The sequence below is a fragment of the Megascapheus bottae genome, chromosome 10, assembly GCF_031878675.1.
Source record: "Megascapheus bottae isolate mThoBot1 chromosome 10, mThoBot2.hap1, whole genome shotgun sequence".
In the NCBI taxonomy this organism is placed as follows: domain Eukaryota; kingdom Metazoa; phylum Chordata; class Mammalia; order Rodentia; family Geomyidae; genus Megascapheus; species Megascapheus bottae.
This window is the reverse complement of record NC_143518.1, coordinates 21306932-21327315: the sequence shown is the minus strand read 5'-3', so window position 1 is coordinate 21327315 and position 20384 is coordinate 21306932. Positions and strand designations below refer to the sequence as shown.

Sequence of the window (20384 nt, the reverse complement as noted above, 5' to 3'; positions counted from 1 at the left end):
CTGCCTGGGCTGGCTTTGAACTGTCATCCTCAGAGCTCAGCTTCCTGAGTAGCTACCGGTGTCAGGCAGAAAATACTTTTTCTAACCTTGGTAACCCAGTTTACCCACACCACATAGGTTCTTGGTTTCTCCTGCTCATCATCCCATTTATGCCTTAATATTAATTTACAACAAATCTGAGAAAACCTATCAGTGAGTCTTCAGCAATCACACACATTTTGTTTTGTTTGTCATGGGGCTTGAACTCAAGGCCTAGGCTCATTTGTTCAAGGAACGCACTCTACCACTTTCAGTTATAACTCTACTTCTAATTTTCTGGTATTTAATTGGAGCTAAGAATCTCATGGATTTTCCTGCCTGGATTGGCTTTAAACCACAATTCTCAGATCTCAGCTTCCTGATTAGCTAGGAATCACTGTTAAATCAACAAATCAAAGCCATTCAGGTAGTCAGAAAGGTGTTGGGGGGATGCGACACATGGGTTTATATGGTATCCTAATCTCACGTTATAAAACCTTAACTTCTAGAATTGAATGAAAATTCAAAACTAGCCTGTAGAAGAGACAAAAATGTGCCATTATTACCAGGTAACAGTAGGCATTGTTCCAGAGCTTTTTTGCTTTTTTGTTCTACTACTTGAGCCACAGCTCCATTTTGGCTTTTTGGTGGAGGGAGAAATCTCATGGACTCTCTTGTCTGGGCTGGCCTTGAACCATATCAATCCTCAGATTTCCTCCTGAGTAGTCAGAATTACTGATATGAGCCACCAGCACCTGGATTAAATCTATAAGGTATTTTTTTAAAGAAATAAAATTGTGGGCCCGGGAGTTTGGCCTAGTTAAAGTGCTTGCCTAGCATGCATGAAGACCCGGGTTCAATTCCTCGGTGCCACATATGTAGAAAAAAGCCGGAAGTGGTGTTGAGGCTCAAGTGGTAGAGCTCTAGCCTTGAGAAAGTCCAAGGACAGTGCTCAGGCCCTGAGCTCAAGCCCAGGACTGGCAAAAAAAAAGAAATAAAATTGTAAGTTTAATTATATCAAAGTCACAGAATGCAGAAACTACAGTACAATAAAAGAATGCCTGAGATATAGTGAAGGATAAGAATGACAGGAATACACAGAGCAGACTTTGACATATCTCTAATTACTACTTCATTTCAGACTAATGGTAAAAATTATTCTTCAGATAGCTGATAACATCAGCCTGCCTGTGCTGGGTTAGTACCAAGATCCATGGCCAAGCAAACAGTACTAATATAATTGATTTTCCTTTTTGGCAACTAATAGGCCAGTCAATAATAATGTTGTTTAAGAAAGATTGAGTCATGAGGGAAATGAACCTCTCCTTCCATTTATTACGTTTGTATTGTCTATATTTGAAAAGGACTTTTCAATAACGAAACCAAAGAAGAAATTACAAGAGACTTGGAAGTATGTTATCAACTCAAACTAACAAAGCCAAAAGTCTTGCTATCAAGTGAATGTAGGTAAGAGTATGAATGTTATACATTTGAGAACAAGACTAGGGCAACATAAAATGGTCATGTGAATGTAAACCAGGCAGAGAACATTCTAACTAATGGACTCTTACTTTGCATTAAAGCTAGTGTTTAGGAGAGTATTCTGTATAGCCACAAAGACAATTATTTGGACTGTGTGCTTTATGCTAGGCAAACAAATAGAACACAAAAAAACTGTTCATCAAAAAAATCTCAAACAATGACTAACTTGGAAACATTTTCACCAAAATAATTTTGTAAAAAGGGCATGAAGGTACCAACAGGATGTTTTATTATTGTTTTTGTTTAACTTAGTGGAGATAGCAGTTCAGGAAAGTAGCTGTTGGGACTCCAAAATTTACAAAAAAAAAAAAAAGAAAGAGGAGGAGGAAAAAGAAGAGAATTCTGAATGAGTAGTAAAGATTCTGAACAAGCAGTAATCTGCTCAGTAGATATTAGGAGATTTTTTTTGAAGCTTAAAAGAACATGGCACAAGTACATAAACAGAAAAATAGTAATGGAATGGAAGAATAAGCCCAGAAATATACTAGAATATATGGAAGAATTGAGAAGGAAGATATTTCAAATTGTAAGAGAAAATACCAATGATTCACTCAATAACAGGGAAGTCTGGTCAAAATGATGGCATCATCTAAATAAAAGTCATATTGCTATTAACATACACACAAAATAAAAATTCTAAATAAATCAAAGAAACCATTAAATTATTACAAAAACCAACTCATGTAAGAATTTACTAGAAGCATGGAAAAAAGTTTTAACATATAAAGAACAATATTTTCTTAATATACAAAATATTCTTGTGAACTAGTTAAAACCTCATCAATCTAGTATTAATATTGGCAACGGACAAAAATAGTTTAACAAAAAAGAAACAATGGTTCTTGCACCAAAAAATGGTTAGTATCTCTTAGCTAACAAATAGAATACAAAAAAATGTTATATCATTTCTCATCCATAGAAATATTGTGACAACCTATTTCAGTAATAGTAGAGAAATAAGAACTCCCACATACACTGCTGGTAAAAGTATAAGTGAATATTAGCTAATTAAATTAGGACATATTTCTGTAAAGGAATATGAGGTGATTTAAAAAAATAGGTAATAATCCATATCCTATTACAGAACACCCTCCACGGTAAGCTTGAACAGAGTAAATTGAAATCACTATGTATATGGTTTGCATCTTTTTCTTTTTTTTCTTTTTGTAGATCATGAGGCTTAAACTCTGGGCCTGGGTGCTGTCCCTGAGCTCTTCAGCTCAAGGCTACTGCCCTACCACCCTTTGAGCCACAGCCTCACTTCCCCTTTTCTAGTAATTGGAGATAAGAGTCTCATAATCTTTAGTGCCTGAACTGGCTGTGACCTGAGATCCTCATATCTCAGCCTCTTGGGTAGTTAGGATTACAGGTGAGAGCTACCATGCCTAGACTCATTGTTTCTTGCACATGAACAAGTCCTATAATTATATATATGTAAATATATATATATATATACATATATAAATCTGATAACAGGATCTATTACATCTACATAAAAGAACAGAGAAAAAAGGTATGAGTGTTTTTAAAAAGACAGTCTTTTGTACTTTTTGAGTTTTGTTCCTTTGGGTACATGTACTTCACGGTTTTGTACTCATGAGGTAGATGGTCTATGATTTGAGCCACACCTTTGGCCCCTGTGTTATTTTTCAAATAGTGGCTCATGTTTTCATTAAGCCAGCCAGGACTGTAATCCTCCTATTTTATGCTTCCTGCTGTAGCTAGAACAAGCTTGTTACCATGCCCAGACTTTTCTGCTGAAGTAGAGTCTCATGGGCTCTTTTCCCAAGGCAGTCCTGGTACCATGATCTCTGGTTTCATCCTTAAGCTTAGCTGAATTTTCCTACTTGAATTTTACTTAAAAAACAAACAAATGCTGAGAGATAGTAGCTCACATCTGTAATCCTAGCTACTCAAGAGGCTGAGATATAAGGACTACGGTTCAAAGCCAGCCTGGGCAGGGAAGTCTGTGAGACTCTTATCTTGAGTAAACCTCTAGAATACTAGAAGTGGCACTGTGACTCAAAGCTGTAGAGCACTAGCCTTGAGCTCAAGTGTTCAAGCCCTACAGCCAACAATAAAACAAAACAAAACATTAATAAAAACCCACTAAAAAACAATCAAAATCAACAACCTCCTAATCACTCTTACCTGACAATTAATGTCAGCTTTATATTGTAGCAAGACTGTGACTAGTTCCTTATGTCCTCGATCACATGCCCAGTGGAGAAGAGCTCTACCCTAAAATCAGAAAGATAAATGATTTACTAAATATCATTGTGGGGCCATGCAATAGATTTAATGTTTTAAGAAAGACAAAGAGGGTCCAGTAGAGTTCTTGTCTAGCATACATGAAGTCCTGGGTTCAATTCCCCCATACCACATATACAGAAAAAGCCAGAAGTGGTGCTATGGCTCAAGTGGTAGAGCACCAACCTTTAGACAGTCCAAGGTCAGTGCCCAGGCCCTAAGTTCAAGCCCCAGGACTGGCAAAAAAACAAACAAACAAAAAACAAGACAAAGAGATAAGTAAAAATATAGGTTAATTTTTCTGAAAGTGATTAATACAATCATTTACTAAATGAACTGTAAGAAAATACTTTGTAAATTTTAAAGTTCTTCATATAAATGAAAATTGTTTATTTCTTTTTATTTTTTAAATTTTATGTGTATTTCTGGAAATAGATTTCTTATAGCTTAAAAATCAGGTACAGGTAAAACTTACATCTAAATATTCTATATCTATTAAGTTTACTGAAATATAAAAATATTTATGATTCCTTCATATTACACTTTTTTTTTTAAAAACAACCTTCAGAACCTTTATTATTATTATTTTTTTGTGGGTCATGGGGCTTGAACTCTGGGCCTGGGTGCTGTCCCTAAGCTCTTCAGCTCAAGGCTCCTGCTCTACCCCTTGAGCCACAGCCCTACTTCATATTACTTTTATACTCTGAAATATCTGAAAAACACTTATAAAATCTATTAATGTCTATTGTTAACTGCAATAAAAACAAATTATAGGGCCAGGAGTTTGGCTTAGTGGTAGAGTGCTTGCCTAGTATGCACCTAGCATGCACAAAGACCTAGATTCGATTCCTCGGTACCACATATATAGAAAAAAAAGCCGGAAATGGTGCTGAGGCTCAAGGTAAGCTCTAGCCTTAAAAAAGTCCAAGGACAGTGCTCAGGCCCTGAGCTCAAGCCCAGGACTGGCAAAAAAAAAATAAAATTATAAAACAGTACAGGTGATTATAAAAGACAAAGTTACTAAGTGACATATGGCTTAATTCTACTTTATGAGGGTGTAATGATGTTCTCATTTATAAAGAATGAAATGTTTTTCAACCTTAAGTTGAAATCTCTGCTTTATGTCTTTGTAGAAAAACTTAAATGGATATAAGCTGGGGGGAACATGACTAAAGATACCTTTTTTAAAAAAAATTACTGTTTGGGAGCACTGGGTCTTGAATTTTCTCAGAGGGTGCTCTCTGCCTTTAGTGATTTTTCACACAGGGTCTCATTTTTACCTGGGCTGGTCAAAATTAAATTCCTCCTACTTACACCTCACCATAGTTGAAGTTACATAAAGTACACACATCATTATATCTAGCCCTTTAAATATTATCCTTGTCAAGGGAGATTTTTCTGAATCTGCCTATACTCTTGTTATCCTTTATATCATTTATCTGTTAGTTGAATGAATAAAACCAGTTCTATTTGTTAAACAACAACAAAAACAGGGTAGGATAACTTCTTTTCCAATTACCCATTTTCTATTTGCTTTTTAAAAATTATCTCCAAATAGTTGTATAAAGGGGTTTCAGTTTAATATGTCCATTTACATGTACCATGCACTTTGAGAAGGTCACCCCTTGTATTGATTTGCTTTAATTTACCTATGAATATGTTTTCTAGTAGGCTTATATAAAATCCTAAAAGGGAAGGATATAAAAATGTGGAAATATAGAGAACTGATTCAGAATTTGTTGTAGTAGCAAAATTATTTTTTATGCCTGTCTCTGGTCCCACAAACTTTTTTTTTTTTAAAGGAAACATCTGTAGGCTGGGTGCTTGTGGCTCATACCTGTAATCCTAGCTAGTCAGGAGGCTGAGATCTGAGGATCTCAGTTCAAAGCCAGCCCAGGCATAAAAAAGTCTGAGAGACTTGTATCTCCAGTTTGCCCCCCTCTCCCCATACTAAAAAATCCTCAAGATGGACATTTTAGACTTTTTGAATTAGTACCAATGTATAAAACACTCTATAGCTCTGTGTAATTATTTCACAGTTCTTACATATATATTGTTTAATACTAGAGCAGCATTATTCTCATAGCTGTAATGTGTACTGACTTGCTTGTTACTAAGGTACTAAAAAATCCTCAATATAGGCATTTTAGATTTTTTGAATTAATACCAATGTATAAAACATTCTACAGTTCTGTGTAATCATTTCATAGCTCTTACAATAATAAAACCAAGTAAACTTTCAAAATATTTTTAGTTCTGATTTTCAGTGCACATTTTATGCTACTAACTTAAGTAATTAACAAATATTATTACAGAGTTAAGATGGTATGTGATATATTTACAAAGATTACTGCTTAATAATGAGTAGGAAAACAAAATATTTATATATCTAATACTTTTACCATAAGGTATAGATGTCTACTTTTCAGCCAGGTTCTTGATTTTTTTTCTTAGATCTGACCCAAAAGGGTTAAATCAACTAATGCTAAAATATATAAATCATTAGCTGTTTCAATGGGAAAGAAGATAAGCAACACATTTCACTGTTAATGGTAGTTATATTTTAAATTTGTCATATGTGGTGCCAAAAATTTACTTTAGAGGAAACACCTATGACTGGACCTTAGTAGTGATTTTCATTTTGGATATATTTTCCCAGAAGGTGGCACACATACAGCAATGTTTTAAGAAGGATGATGTGCTCTCAGACATTTACACTATGCTTTTTAACAGGTGTTTTGACCTGCAATATAATTAATTTTTGTAACACATTATTTTAATGGTACACTAATTAACCTTGAATTAGAATAAATTCTGACAATGACTTTCTATATAAGTGCTGAAGATACCTACATTAAGAACACCTGATTTTCTTTGTGCAGTACTAAAGAGTACTAAAAATAAGAATAGGGCTAAATATATAGGTAAATAAAGATAAAACAAATTTGGGCTATGGAATTTTAACTTTCATGGTGCTCTGTATTTAAATGACTAGCTCCTGAGCCTTGCCTAGCATCACGAAGACCCGGGTTCAGTTACTCGGTACCACATGCATAGAAAAAAAAAAAAAAAGCTGGACGTGGTGCTGAGGCTCAAGTGGTAGAGCTCTAGCCTTGAGAAAGTCTAAGGACAGGGCTCAGGCTCTGAGCTCAAGCTCAGGACTGGCAAAAAAAAAAAAAAAAAAAAAAAAAAAGACTAGCTCCTTCTCTATACTAGTATACACTAGTTTACACCTTTCTTCAAATTATGATCACTGGTCAACCAATAAGCAATAATATAAAGGTATTATCCTCATAAATAATTATAAACACCTACAGTTTCTTTCCTTTCTCTTTGTTAATTATAAACATATCTAGACCAATATAATACAATTACTAAATAATTTTATGTATAAAAAAACAATGAATTAAATATAAACCAGTAAAGCTATATTTGCTTAAAACTTTATCCATCTGTGAAATACTTTAATTGAATATGTAATTGAATATATAATCATTTTCTGTAAGTTATATAATGCCTAACAAAATTTCCAAGTTAAATATATCTATATTGCTACCATAAAACATAATAATCCTTGTTTCTGGTTTTTAAAATCCTTCTGGAAAAAGATGCCAGAAGTACTTAGGAGATGGTATGTACTGGTGTGAGGCCACTGAAAAGCACTATTTGGAAAGTTCAAGATAAATTCTGGAACTCAAATACATTAAAATACAGAAACAGGGTAGGGCAGCTCTCATCTATTAGCCAATAGTATTAATTATGTCCTACCTCAGACAGACAAATGACTCTAAAGTGCTTTGAAAGTGCATAGTAGCAACTAACCTATTAAATGATATTACTTTCATGCCTTCAAGAAAACAGGGAGTAGATTTTAATATTTTAAATGCTTTTTTGATATCCTTACTACTTGTCTTTAAGCTATGTTGAATTTTTTAAAAAAATTAGATTTGCTCCTCAGTATCACAATAAAAAGACTATTACAAAGTGAATTTTGATGTTTTGTATGAGATTTTGACATCAGATATAAAGCATATGTCCCATATATATATATACTAAATAAAAATGACAAAGTTGTTACGTTTAAATTTCTGATAGTTTTAACTTTGCCATTTTTTTTTTTTTTTTGCCAGTCCTGGGCCATGAACTCAGGGCCTGAGCACTGTCCTTGGACTTTCTCAAGGCTAGAGCTCTACCACTTGAGCCACAGCACCACTTCTGGCTTTTTTCTGTGTATGTGGTACCAAGGAATTGAACCCGGGTCCTTGTGCATGCTAGGCAAGCACTCTACCACTAGGCTAAACTCCAGGCCCTCACTTTGCCATTTTATCAAAGATATATGATATGGTAGTCTAATTAATAAATATCACAAATAAGTGAAGTAAATTTCCCTCAGCAAAAACTTGAGTTTCCATTTACAAGTACAATAAAGACTGACTTCATGGGGCCGGGAGTTTGGCCTAGTGGTAGAGTGCTTGCCTAGCATGCATTAAGACCTGGGCTCAATTCCTCAGTACCATATACACAGAAAAAAAAAACAAGCCAGAAGTGGTGCTGTGGCTCAAATGGTAGAGTGCTAAGCCTTGAGAAAGTCCAAGGACAGTGCTCAGGCCCTGAGTTCGAGCCCAGAACTGGCAAAAAAAAAAGAAAAAGACTGACTTCAGTTATCAATAACCTATAATGTGTCCATCTTCTCTTCTGTATCCTATCCCTAGCTTGAATTTTTTTGCAGCTGCTGCTGATAGTAAGCCACTGTGAGAACTTTCCTACCAGAAACTACCAGAAACCATAAAACACTTCCTATTTACACTCTTCATAGTAAAACTCAGAAAGGCAGAAGATTGGGAGATAGTTTAATATCTTAAGATATTTATATAAGCAACTACTTCTTGAGGATAATTTATTTGCTAGTACTAAAAAAAGAAAACCAGGGCTGGAGTTATGTATCAGTGGTTGAGCACTTGCCTAGCATGCATGAGGGTCCCGAGTTCAATTCCCAGAGCTGAAATTAAACAAACAAAATAATGAAATCAGTAACTATTTGATTTCGTTCACTGGCTAAGATCTAGGGTAAGAAGAAAGGATGTGTGAAGCTTTCAGAAAATTGAGAACTTTTTAAGTATACCAGTTAAAAAAATCTCTCCATAAGCATTTACTAAAGCATAATGCCAGTGACTTAACGATGAAGAAATAAACAAGGGAGATCTTACTTAATCATGCATATATTAGGTAATAATAATAATAATAATAATAATAATAATAATAGTAAGAGGTCTGGGATAAACCAAAATCAGGATATCCACCATAAGGCAATGGATAAACAGTGGTATACTCAATATAATGGAATATTATTACTTAGCAAGAAAGTGGAGGTACTGAGCTACAACAATCCTGATAAATATGAAAATTATTATGCTGAACAAAACTGCCTTTGGACAGTATCTATATACATATTGACAACTAACCTAATGTAAAGTAAATTTCAACAGATGGTTCCTTTCTCTATCCCCCATTCCCTCAGGTACCAAGGTTGGAACTCAAGGCCTCCCATTTGTTCTAACTGCATGCTTGGCTGGTGTTTTTGATTTTGAGGCATGCCTTCAGCCTGGACTTTTTTTTTTGGTTGGTCCTGGGACTTGAACTCTGAGCCTGGGCATTGTCCCTGAGCTCTTCAGCACAAGGCTACCATCCTACCTCTTGTGCCACAGCGCCACTTCCAGTTTTCTGGTGGTTAATTGGAGGTAAAAGTCTCACAGACTTTAGTGCCTGGGCTGGCTTTGAACTGTGATCCTCAGATCTCGGCCTCCTGAGTAGCTAGGATTACAGGTGTGAGCCACTACGCCTGACCTCCAGCCTGGACTTTTGCTGATTAGTTCAGAGATGAAGTCTTGTGGACTTTTCTGCTCAGGCTGGCTTGAAACTGTATTGTCTAGACCTCAGTTTCCTGAGTAATTAGGATTACAGGTGTGAGCCAAAGATGACCGGATCCTGGCTTCCAAGTTGTTTAATTTTTTTTTTTTTGTGTTGTTGTTGTTTTGAAATTAGGTGAAAAGGCTGTTTTGGGAGGAATATGAGATAACTTTGTGGGGTTATAGCAATGGTTTATATCTTGTCAGGAGTGTGTTTACATAGGTATATGCCTTTATCAAAATTAATTGGATGGGTTTAAAATTTGTATGTTATACACACACGCGTGCACACACACACACACACACACACACACACACGTAACTTTTTTTGTGTGTGTCTGTGTGTCAGTCCTGGGCTTGAGTTCAGGGCATGAGGCACTGTCCTTGGACTTTCTCAAGGCTAGAGCTCTACCACTTTGAATCTCAGCACCAATCCTTGCTTTTTTCTATGTATCTGGAACCGAGGAATTGAACCCAGGTCTTCGTGTACACTAGGCAAGCACTCTACCACTAGGCCAAACTCCTGGCCCCAATGTCCCTGAGCTTCTTTTGCTCAAGGCTAGCACTCTATCACTTGAACCAAGCACCACTTCTGCCTTTTTCTGTTTATGTGGTACTGAGGAATCAAATCCAGGGCTTCATGTATACTAGGCAAGCACTCTACCACTAAGCCATATTCCCCACCCACGTATATGTAATTTTAAATAAGACACTAAAAGAATCCTGAGTTATAATTAATTATATGCATATCGAAGTCTCTAGAAGTGTTCTGTTGTAATCTTGTTTTCACTTAGAGCTGACGTACTCTAAAAGGCATCAACCACAAAACAAAAATGGACAGAAAAACAGTAAAATGTCAGTGACAGAGTATATGGTGAGAATGTAAAACATATGTTTAACATTTTTCACAATCGATTGTTGAAAATCAAACCAAAATACGTATACTCATGTTGATAGAATCATTATTTGAAATCAAAAGGTAAAAGCAAACCAAGTCTTTGCCAATAGATATTTGTACAAGCAAAATGTGTAAACACAGCGGGTATTAACTGTGAAAGGGAAGAAAATTATGACATAGGCTTGTATGTAATTAAACTTGAAGACTTTAAGTGAAATAAGTAAGTCAAAAAGACACATACAGATGGGCACTGATGCTCATGCCTGTAAGCTACTGAGGAGGTTGAGATCTGAGGATCCTGGTTCAAAGCCAGCCTGGATAAGAAAGTCTGTAAGATTCTTATCCAATTAACAATTTTGGCAGGAAAGGCTGTGAGATGCTTACATCTAATTAACAATCAAAAAGCTAGAAGTAGATCTGTGACTTAAGTGGTAGAGTTTTAGTCTTGAAAGAAAAGGCTTAGAAGCAGTGTCCAGGCCTTGAGGTCAAGCCCCAGGACCAGGAAAAAAAAAAGCAAATATAACATAAATCCAATTATATAAAGTATGTAGGGTAGCCAGATTCACCAAGGCACCAGGGAGTATTGAAAAAGAAAAAGGTAATGTTAAATATATACCGAGTTACATTTGGAGAAGCTGAAAACCTTCTGAAGATAGATGATGGATGATGGTAAAGGTTGCCTAACAGCCCTAATATTCTTACTGCCACTGAATTGCACACTTAAATAGTAAAATGATTAAATTTATAAATCTATAGTTTAAAAAACAAAGAGTTGCCAAGGTGTTAAGACTTGAACTATTTCCATATTTTACTATGTGTTTATGTTAAGCATGAATTTCTGATGTAAAGTATGAGTATAGATTTTTTTCAATGTAAAAATGGTCAGTTACTTTTAAATGGTCTCATTTGCATCAATACACATAAGGATAATTAGACAATTTGTAATGTAATTCTAAGTAAGTAGTGAGCAAACAAAACCTTCAAATTAATGTCTTTACCTTAAGCAAAATACCACATACTTTTCTAGTGTAGAAAGTTATTTAATATTTAAAATTGATTTTTTATTTTCTTCTTTGTTTCTCAAATCTTCAATGAAAGCATATGTTTTAGCGTTCATATACTGAAGTCCCTGACTCATGAATCTCTTGCTTCTCTGCTAGTTTAATACTGTTAGTTTCATCAGTTTGCGAACAGTTCCTCAAATCCAAAGTATGTAAATTATATTTAGACATGAGAAGGGGCCGGGAGTTTGGCCTAGTGGTAGAGTGCTTGCCTAGCATGCACAAAGACCCGAGTTCGATTCCTTGGCACCACATATACACAGAAAAAGCCAGAAATGGTGCTATGGCTCAAGTGGTAGAGCTCTAGCCTTGGAAAGCCCAAGGACAATGGTTAGGCCCTGAGTCCAAGGCCCAGGACTGGCAACAACAACAAAAAGATTAAGATGAAAACAACCTCCTTCAAAATATATGAATTAGTATACATATAGAAAACAGTTAAATGACAATTATTGCTTTAAAAGGATAGAAATGAGGTAGGTACTGGTGGCTCACACTGGAAATTCTAGCTACTCAAGAGGCTGAGATCTGAGAATTGCAGTTTGAAGCCAGCCAGGGAAGTAAGTCTGTGAGATTCTGACACTCTCAACTCCAATTAAGCATTAAAAAAACCTGAAAGCAGGACTGTAACTCAAGTGGTAAAGCACTAGCATCTAGTAAAAAAGATCAGGGAAAGTGTCCAGGCCCTGAACAGAGACTGGCACAAACAAGGCAAAACAAAAAAATTCAGAAATGAACAATGCTAACTAAGCAGCAGATCAATGAAAGGAGTGTGTTCACAGAAAACCAATTAACTGTGTATGAATACTTTGGTAGGGGACTGCATTCAATAATTATATTTTACTATTTTTAATTTGTAGGTACTTAAGAATCTGTTTTCTACAGAAAAATAACTAAAATAATCAAAGAGAATGACAAGTGGTAGAGCACCTGCCTAGCCAAGTGTAAAGCCCCGAGTTTAAGTCACAATTCTTTAAAAAAAAAAAAAAGGAAGAAATGAAAAAGATGTGGATTTTTTTGGGAGGGGAATAAATTGCAAATACATGTGATAGAATAAAAACTGAACCAACATTAAAAAGGCATTAGATCTTTGCCTTTACTTTTCATATTGTATACCACAAACTTTTAAGCATAGGCAAGTGGTTAAAAAGCATAACAAAAGATGTAATTTACATATAACATCACATTGCTATGTACCTTTAATCATCTGACATAACTTTCCGAATAGTAGGTATAACTATAAAACTTTTTGCTCTTATGAAAAATAAGGTGGTAGATCACATATGTAGTATAAGAGTACTAGAATAAAAAGAGAAGAATTACAGACTTCATTATCAGCAAATACAACTTCAATGACTAAAAATGTTCACAACAACTATATTTATGTGTAATAAATGTGCTATTTATTAGATAATAAATATGTTATTTAAAGGCATTTTCATTATTTTCATGTTATAAACATTTAGGTATACATATCTGTATTTCATGAAAGATCATTTCTGAATTATACATTTATAATTTAGTATAAGAAATTATTGTGCATTATGCATTCTTATTGTTTTCTGACTATAATTGAATTTCTTTATGTGCTCAGCCATTTTTTCATATATTTTTTATTGCAATTAATAGAAGGGTTATATTATATTCACCAGATAGAAGGTGCATTATTTCTTGGTCCCCATTTCCCTCCTCCAACCCCCACCCCTCATCTTGTTTTCCCCCCTTCCCTATCCTATTTCAAATAACCAAATAAACATATATAAAATATATCAGATAACAAGGTAAAATACTGTAACAATATGAGATAACCGAGGGACAGCAAAAGAGATGAGAGATAATATAGTACATTAAAGACAACAATCACTCATTACATGGCTTTTATTTCTATATCCTAGAGGTTCTTACATTTAGCGTCATACTATATGGCCTTATGTATCTAGGTTTTGTTCTATTGTAAATCTCTGCTAGGAGAGCCCAAGGTTTCTACTGATTATGACAAATGAGGGAAACCATTGAGCCTATGTTCCTTTGAGTCTGGCTCACTTCACTTAATATGATTTTTTTCTAAGTCTTTCCATTTCCTTACAAATGGGGCAATGTTGTTCTTTCTGACAGCAGCATAGAATTCCATTGGCTTATAGCCAGTTTTATGTGTAATAAATATAACTTTAGTCACAGAAGAGCAAAGTAAAACTTCATTTTCTGGAGAAACACAATAAATAAAAACATTATCTCCAAAAACTATATGCAATCAGTATGGAATATCTCAACTTTGAATAACAGATAAACACAAAGAACTGAATGTCTTCTCAAAACTGTTACCTAACTTATAAAAGGAAATGCCATTTTACTCATAAAAGACTAAAAATATTTAACAAGAAACAATTTTTTGGCTATATATTTTTAGTGTATCATCAAGACTTATCGAATTTTTATTTGTTAGAGCTTTAAATGTCATGGAGCAGTATAATTTATTTTATTTAGGATGTAAAGTTTGATTCTAATTTTAAAGTCCCATTTCCCTTATGTTCTTGATTCATACAAATTCCTGATTAATAATAAAAGGACCTGCCATCAGTATTCAAAGCCTAGCCCAAGTTGTCATGGCTGAGAGGGCAGAAATCTGCTTGGAGCAAAAAGAGAACCCAACTGAATTCTTTGCGTCTCAGTCTATGAATGTGTAAGTACTTCATCTGTTCATGGAAACACAATGTTCTGGCAGGCTGTGGGTAAGAGTAGCTGCATGGGCAACAAAGTGGAAGAGCTAGGAAGCAGTACTACTACATTGAAGTGCTTAATGCTAGAAACAATAAATTTTGTAAGTGCTCCTTTTATTTCTACAAAAAATGGTGTTATTTACTGTAAGTTATTTGTGTTCTAGGTACTTATTACATCCTTACTACTACTATCGGAGGAGCTTTGTGGAGGTTGCATGTGATTTGAATTTTTCGATATGTTTATGAAAGAAAAGTTGTGAATTAGAGCATAATATAAGCATATGAAACCTGCTAATTCTCCTTCTTTGGTCTTGCCTTTTTCTTCTTAAATCTATTGGCAAAAATACTCTACCAGAACTGACTTCTACTTGGCAAAAATATATATGTGTTTGAGAAAGTTGATGTACATATCTGAATCTTAATTCTTATCTATAAAATGAGAATACTATCTACTTTAGATTATTGTGAAAATAATAGGGTAGTAAGTAAAAGTGCTCTCTCACATGTAAAACATGCTTACTTTGTAAAGCTTTTGTCATTTAAAAGTCAGATATATCAATATGATTAGGTTCACATAGTACCCCTATGATGATACCTGCCAGTGGAAAAAAACCACAGCATGAAAAGTGGCTTCTTCAATATATTATTATTCTTTCACTCATATCAATAATCATAAACAGCTTCATTAAATAGCAACTTCTTTGTACAACTACTTAAAGATAATAAAATATTTTAAAGGATAATCAAAGAAGCTGAAATTTAACAATGTTTATCATGCATGTATAATTCATGTATAATTAATATATACTAACTCATTTATCTTCAAAATGGTTCTGAAGTACTATTATTACCTTGATCAACATCTTAAGAAACTGAGGCACAGAATAAACTTGATAAAGGTCACTTAGGAAGTAACTGTGCTAAGACTTTACCATTACACTACACTCTTTTAACTCATTGTTTAATTAATCAAACATTTAGTGAATATTATGGTATGTACCATACCAGAAAGCCTTTTCAACAAGATCTCAAAATGTTTATCATTTTCACAAAGCTACTAGGGGAAATGGTCCCTCCCAAACAAGGAAATAAACAGTGAAAAAGGAAGCTACTAGAAGAGATACTCCATCAAACTAAAGAAATAAATACAAGAAGGGCTGGGAGTTTGGCCGAGTGGTAGAGTGCTTGCCTAGCATGCACGAAGACCCAGGTAAGATTCCTCGGTACCCCACATACATAGCAAAAAGCCAGAAGCGGTGCTGAGGCTCAAGTGGTAGAGCTCTAGCCTTGAGAAAGTCCAAGGACAGTGCTCAAGCCCTGAGCTCAAGCCCAGGACTGACAAAAAAAAAAAAAAAGAAAGAAATAAACACAAGATAAGGATATGTGATCTAGAAATAAGCAAAGCCAGGCAAGAGAAGAAGAGATGTATATTATTTAAGAAGCTTGGTATGATAGTATATGCCTGTCTTTGAGATAGAAAAACCTCAATGGATTCGAGTGCAGATTCAAGTACAGGTAAAAAAGTGAGACTATATTTCAAAAGAATCAGTGCAAAAAAAACCACTGGATGCATGGCTTAGTAGAGGATCTGCTTAGCAAAAAGGAGGCCCTGAGTTCAAATTCTAGTACTACTCCCAAAATAAACATGCCTTTATTTCACTGTGGTCAAGTTTTAGCTCGTTAATTTTACAATACATACAGAAATGAGTTGACAAGGGTACATGAATTATCTCAATGGGTGACATTATCTTACACAGATATTCTAATGTCTTAACCATATTGTATTTTGGGTTACAGTTCAAACACATACCACTTTAATTAAGGGATTGGGGTGGAACAACAAACAAAGCACAAGACAAAAGAAACTCATGTTTTGTTTTTGCTAGTCCTGGGGATTGACCTGAGGGCCTGAATACTGTCCTTGGGCTTTCTTAAGGCTAGAGCTCTATCACTTGAACCACAGCATCACTTCCAGCTTTTTCTATGTTATGTGATACCAAGGAATCAAACCCAGGTCTTCGAGCATGCTAGGCAAGCACTCTACCACTCGGCCAAACTCCCAGCCCAGAAATGAATGTGTTTTTATAACCTACAAGGATATAGCATTCATCAGAAATCAAAATTTTAGACCATGATTTCATACCTCTTCATCTCTTATATTCACTTCCACATTTTTTGACTTGATGGCTTTTGTTATATGGTCAATGTTGTTTTCCCTGCAGTAATCAAATATGTTTTTATCTTCTTCCCTAATTAGAGTAAAAAGCAAACATTAGTCTCACAAGACAAAACAATTTTTTTAACAAAATCTAAATGCATGAAGGGATTTGTACTAGATATAATATCCAACATCTTAGCAGCTATAATTATAGACTTGTAATAGATTATACCCAATGTCTGATTTAGTAACTATGATTATAAATACAGAGGAAAACTTCCTCTGCTTTAACAAGTCACACTAGTATACTCAATCAATAGTATAGGATTTCTCATACCTTTACTCCAATTACTTAAATTTCCTCTGATGAGTCAGAAAAACCTGAGGGTTTTTCAATTATCACAGTATCACAATAAGAGGGTGGTTTGTGGTACTTTATTTATTACTATGTCTATAGAAGGGTACCAAGATCAAGATGTAGCTTTCAACTTGTCTTACAGGCTAACAGAATAAACTGTTACTCAATTTTTAAAGACATACATAAAAATAATTTTTCTTCAAGAAAAGATTAAAGAAAGTACTATGATTTGGAAATATTTTATGAGGCAGTAGAATTAAGGATTGGGAACAAAAACTGAGAAGCATATTATGTATCCAACACTATCTGAAGTACATTGCATGTACTCATTTACTTAATCTTTTTTTTTCCGGGGGGGGGGGGAAGGATTGAACTCTGGGCCTGGGCATTGTCCCTTAAGTTCTTCAGCTCAAGGATAGTGCTCTATCACTTGAGCCACAGCACCACTTCCACATTTACTTAATCTTTAATTCAACTTCACCTTATTGGCCAGAAGAGATTAAATACAGATGCTCTTAACATGAAGTCCATGAACTGTCTAAAATAGTTTTCAGAATTATCTTTTGATGAATGTACATTTTCCCCCGTTTGGGGGGAAAAGGCAGGAATATCTTCAACCAGATTTTCAAAAGGATCAGTGATTCCAAAGAATAACAGTATTTTGGGGCTGGGAGTGTGGCCTACTGGTTATAAGCTTTTATGACAGTGCTAATTTGAAACCACGATCCCGGATCTCTTCCTTCCCAAGTAGCCCGGATTATTATACAGGCTTGAGCCACTACAAATACCTTAAACTATATATACAGACACATATGTATGTATACACATGTACATGCATACACACATATACATACATACACATACACATATACATGCATGCATGTATTTTTTTACGGGGCGGGTGGGGGTACCATACTGAGCTCCTGCTGAACTCAGGGGCTGGAGCTCTTGCAATTGCTTTTTCAGTCAAAGATGTCACTCTACCACTTGAGCCACACCACTTTTGGCTTTTTTTTTTTCTTTGTTAGTCCTGGGGCTTCAATTCAGGTGCTAGGCATCATCTCTGAGCTTATTTTGCTCAAGGATAGCACACTATCACTTGAGCCACACTTCCACTTCTGGCCTTTTCTGTTTGTGTGGCACTGAGGAACTGAACCCAGGGCTACATGCATGCTAGGCAAGCACTCTACCACTAAGCAACCTTCCTAGCCCCACATCTGCCTTTTTTTTTCCCCCTGATTAATTGCAGGCTCATAGATTTTTCTTTCCAGGCAGATTGTAGTGATTCAAACCATGATCCTCAGATCTTAGCCTACTGAGTAGTTAAGATTACCAGTGTTCATCTAAACTGGAAGATCAGAGCAACCATTCAAAAAAAAAAAAAAAAAAAAAAGCAAAACAACTGCCCACCAGAGTTTACTTTAAAAGTCAACAAGAGATGTGGTATAAAAAGTTATTTTTAGTCATAATTCATTATCTTAAAATACATTATTTTGACATCTGTCATCTGAGGTTTAAGTATTCAGTAGTTTTATTATTTTTTTTTTCTGAGTACCTGCTAGGTACAAAGCAACGTGCAAGAATCTAATAACAGATATAAGGCAAAGAAATATTGCCTACAACACACAAACAGTATAACTGGTATAATAAACTTTACATGTAGTTAGTGTAAGAAAAGATCTATCTTTCAGAAAAGACTGTAAAAGAACAGAAGAGAGGGGTAAGGAGTGTGGCCTACTGGTAGAGTGCTTGTCTAGCATACACAAAGCCCTGGTTTCAATTTCTTGGTGCCACATACACAGAAATAGCTGGAAGTAATGCTGTGGCTCAAATGGTATAGCACTGTTCAAGGACAGTGATGCCTAGCTCTCCTACCAGCAAAAATAGAGCTGGGACCCCTTGGTCATGGATGTAGCAGACTTTGAGTGCCTGTATGGCTGACCACAGGACAGGATTTGTAACTAGGTGGTCCTATGTAAGCAGGAACTCCTCTCAAATGAAAGGCTTAGTCTGCAGTGGATAAGAACTGGCCAATTACTGATATACCCTCAAGACACCTTTCCTATTGTCTGACACAAAACATGTGCGCGTGTGTGTATGTGTGTGTGTGTGTTGGTCCCATAGCTTGAACTCAGGTCCTAGGCACTGCTGTTGAACTTTCTCAAGGCTAACACTCTACTACTTACGTCACAGCACCACTTCCGGCTTTTTTTCTGTTGTATGTGGTACAAGAATCAAACTCATGGTTTCATGCCACTAGGCCACATTCCCAGCCCCTAGCTATTTGTTCTTATTCATTTTTTATTACTATCTTTAAGTAGTTGTACAAAGGATTTGTCATTTAACAAAGCAGTTTATGAATACAATGCATCTTATCAGTGTCACCCCTTTTAACATTCTCCTCTCTTTAGCAGCCACCGTTCTTAGACTCAACTTTATTCATGACTTTTTCTAGCCAAACTAATTTTTAAATTTTCCAACTGTTTTCCTAATCAAGTTCAAAACAATTGATGCAGTGTTTTTTGTTGTGGCCTAAAACAACCATCATTCTGTCTGTTATGGTAACCTGTTTATGGAAATTGGTCCCATTATTCCACACTGAAAATCTAAATGTACTCTGACAGAGTTTTTGATGGTGCCTAAAGTAGTATTAGATGGAGCCTTGATTTTAAAAATAAGACTTCTTTTCCTGGATTTTTGCCTCAGCCTTTCATGTATTTACAGAGTGAATCAGAGGGAATAACAGGGAAACAGAATTTCACATCTGTAAAACAGGGCTTCTTCAAATTAAAAGTGATGTCTTCTTTGCTTCTACAAGTAAGCTATTTCTCTTCTGTTCTTTTGGACAAGGCCTAGGTACTGTCCACTTTCACTTAAGGCTCTGCCACTGAAGCCATAAATTGGGTTTGGTTTTTTTTTTTTGGTTTTGGGGTGTTTGTTTGTTTTGCCAGTCCTGGGCTTGAACTCAGAGTCTGAGCACTGTCCTTAGGCTTTCTCAAAGCTAGAGCTCTACCACTTGAGCCTCAGCACCACTTCCAGCTTTTTCCCCCCTATATATGTGGTATCAAGGAAGCAAACCCTAGTCTTGGTGCATGCTAGACAAGCACTCTACACCAGTAGGCCAAACCCCTGGCCCCCCATAAATTGGCTTTTATTTCTATTTTTGCCAGTCCTGGGGCTTGAACTCAGGACCTGGGCACAGCTTGGACACTTTTTGCTCAAGGTTAGTGCTCTACCCCTTGAGCCACAGTACCACTTCTGGCTTTTCCTATGTATGTGGTATCCAGGAATCAAACCCAGGGCTTTCTGCATGGCTAGGCCAGCACTCTACCACTAGGCCACACTCCCGGCCTATATTTTTATTTTTTATAGGGTTTCACAACTGTTCGCTTTGAGTTATAAGAAGACACTTTAAACTTGGATATTTAAGATATACCAGAACTGCTAAGACTTTGCAGACTCTTGGCAATAAACTAAAT

General features: G+C 35.6%; 1 protein-coding gene across 1 annotated transcript in view; it reads right to left on the bottom strand.

Moving 5' to 3' along the window:
* Positions 1 to 20384, bottom strand: part of Acbd6 (acyl-CoA binding domain containing 6) — a 116784-nt gene that overhangs the window by 42310 nt on the left and 54090 nt on the right. Inside the window, exons 5-6 of the mRNA XM_090340316.1 lie at positions 16533 to 16638; positions 3712 to 3801 (exon numbers count right to left, since the gene is read on the bottom strand). Of these exons, the coding sequence (XP_090196442.1) occupies positions 3712 to 3801; positions 16533 to 16638 (196 nt within the window). The remainder of the gene's footprint in view (positions 1 to 3711; positions 3802 to 16532; positions 16639 to 20384) is intronic.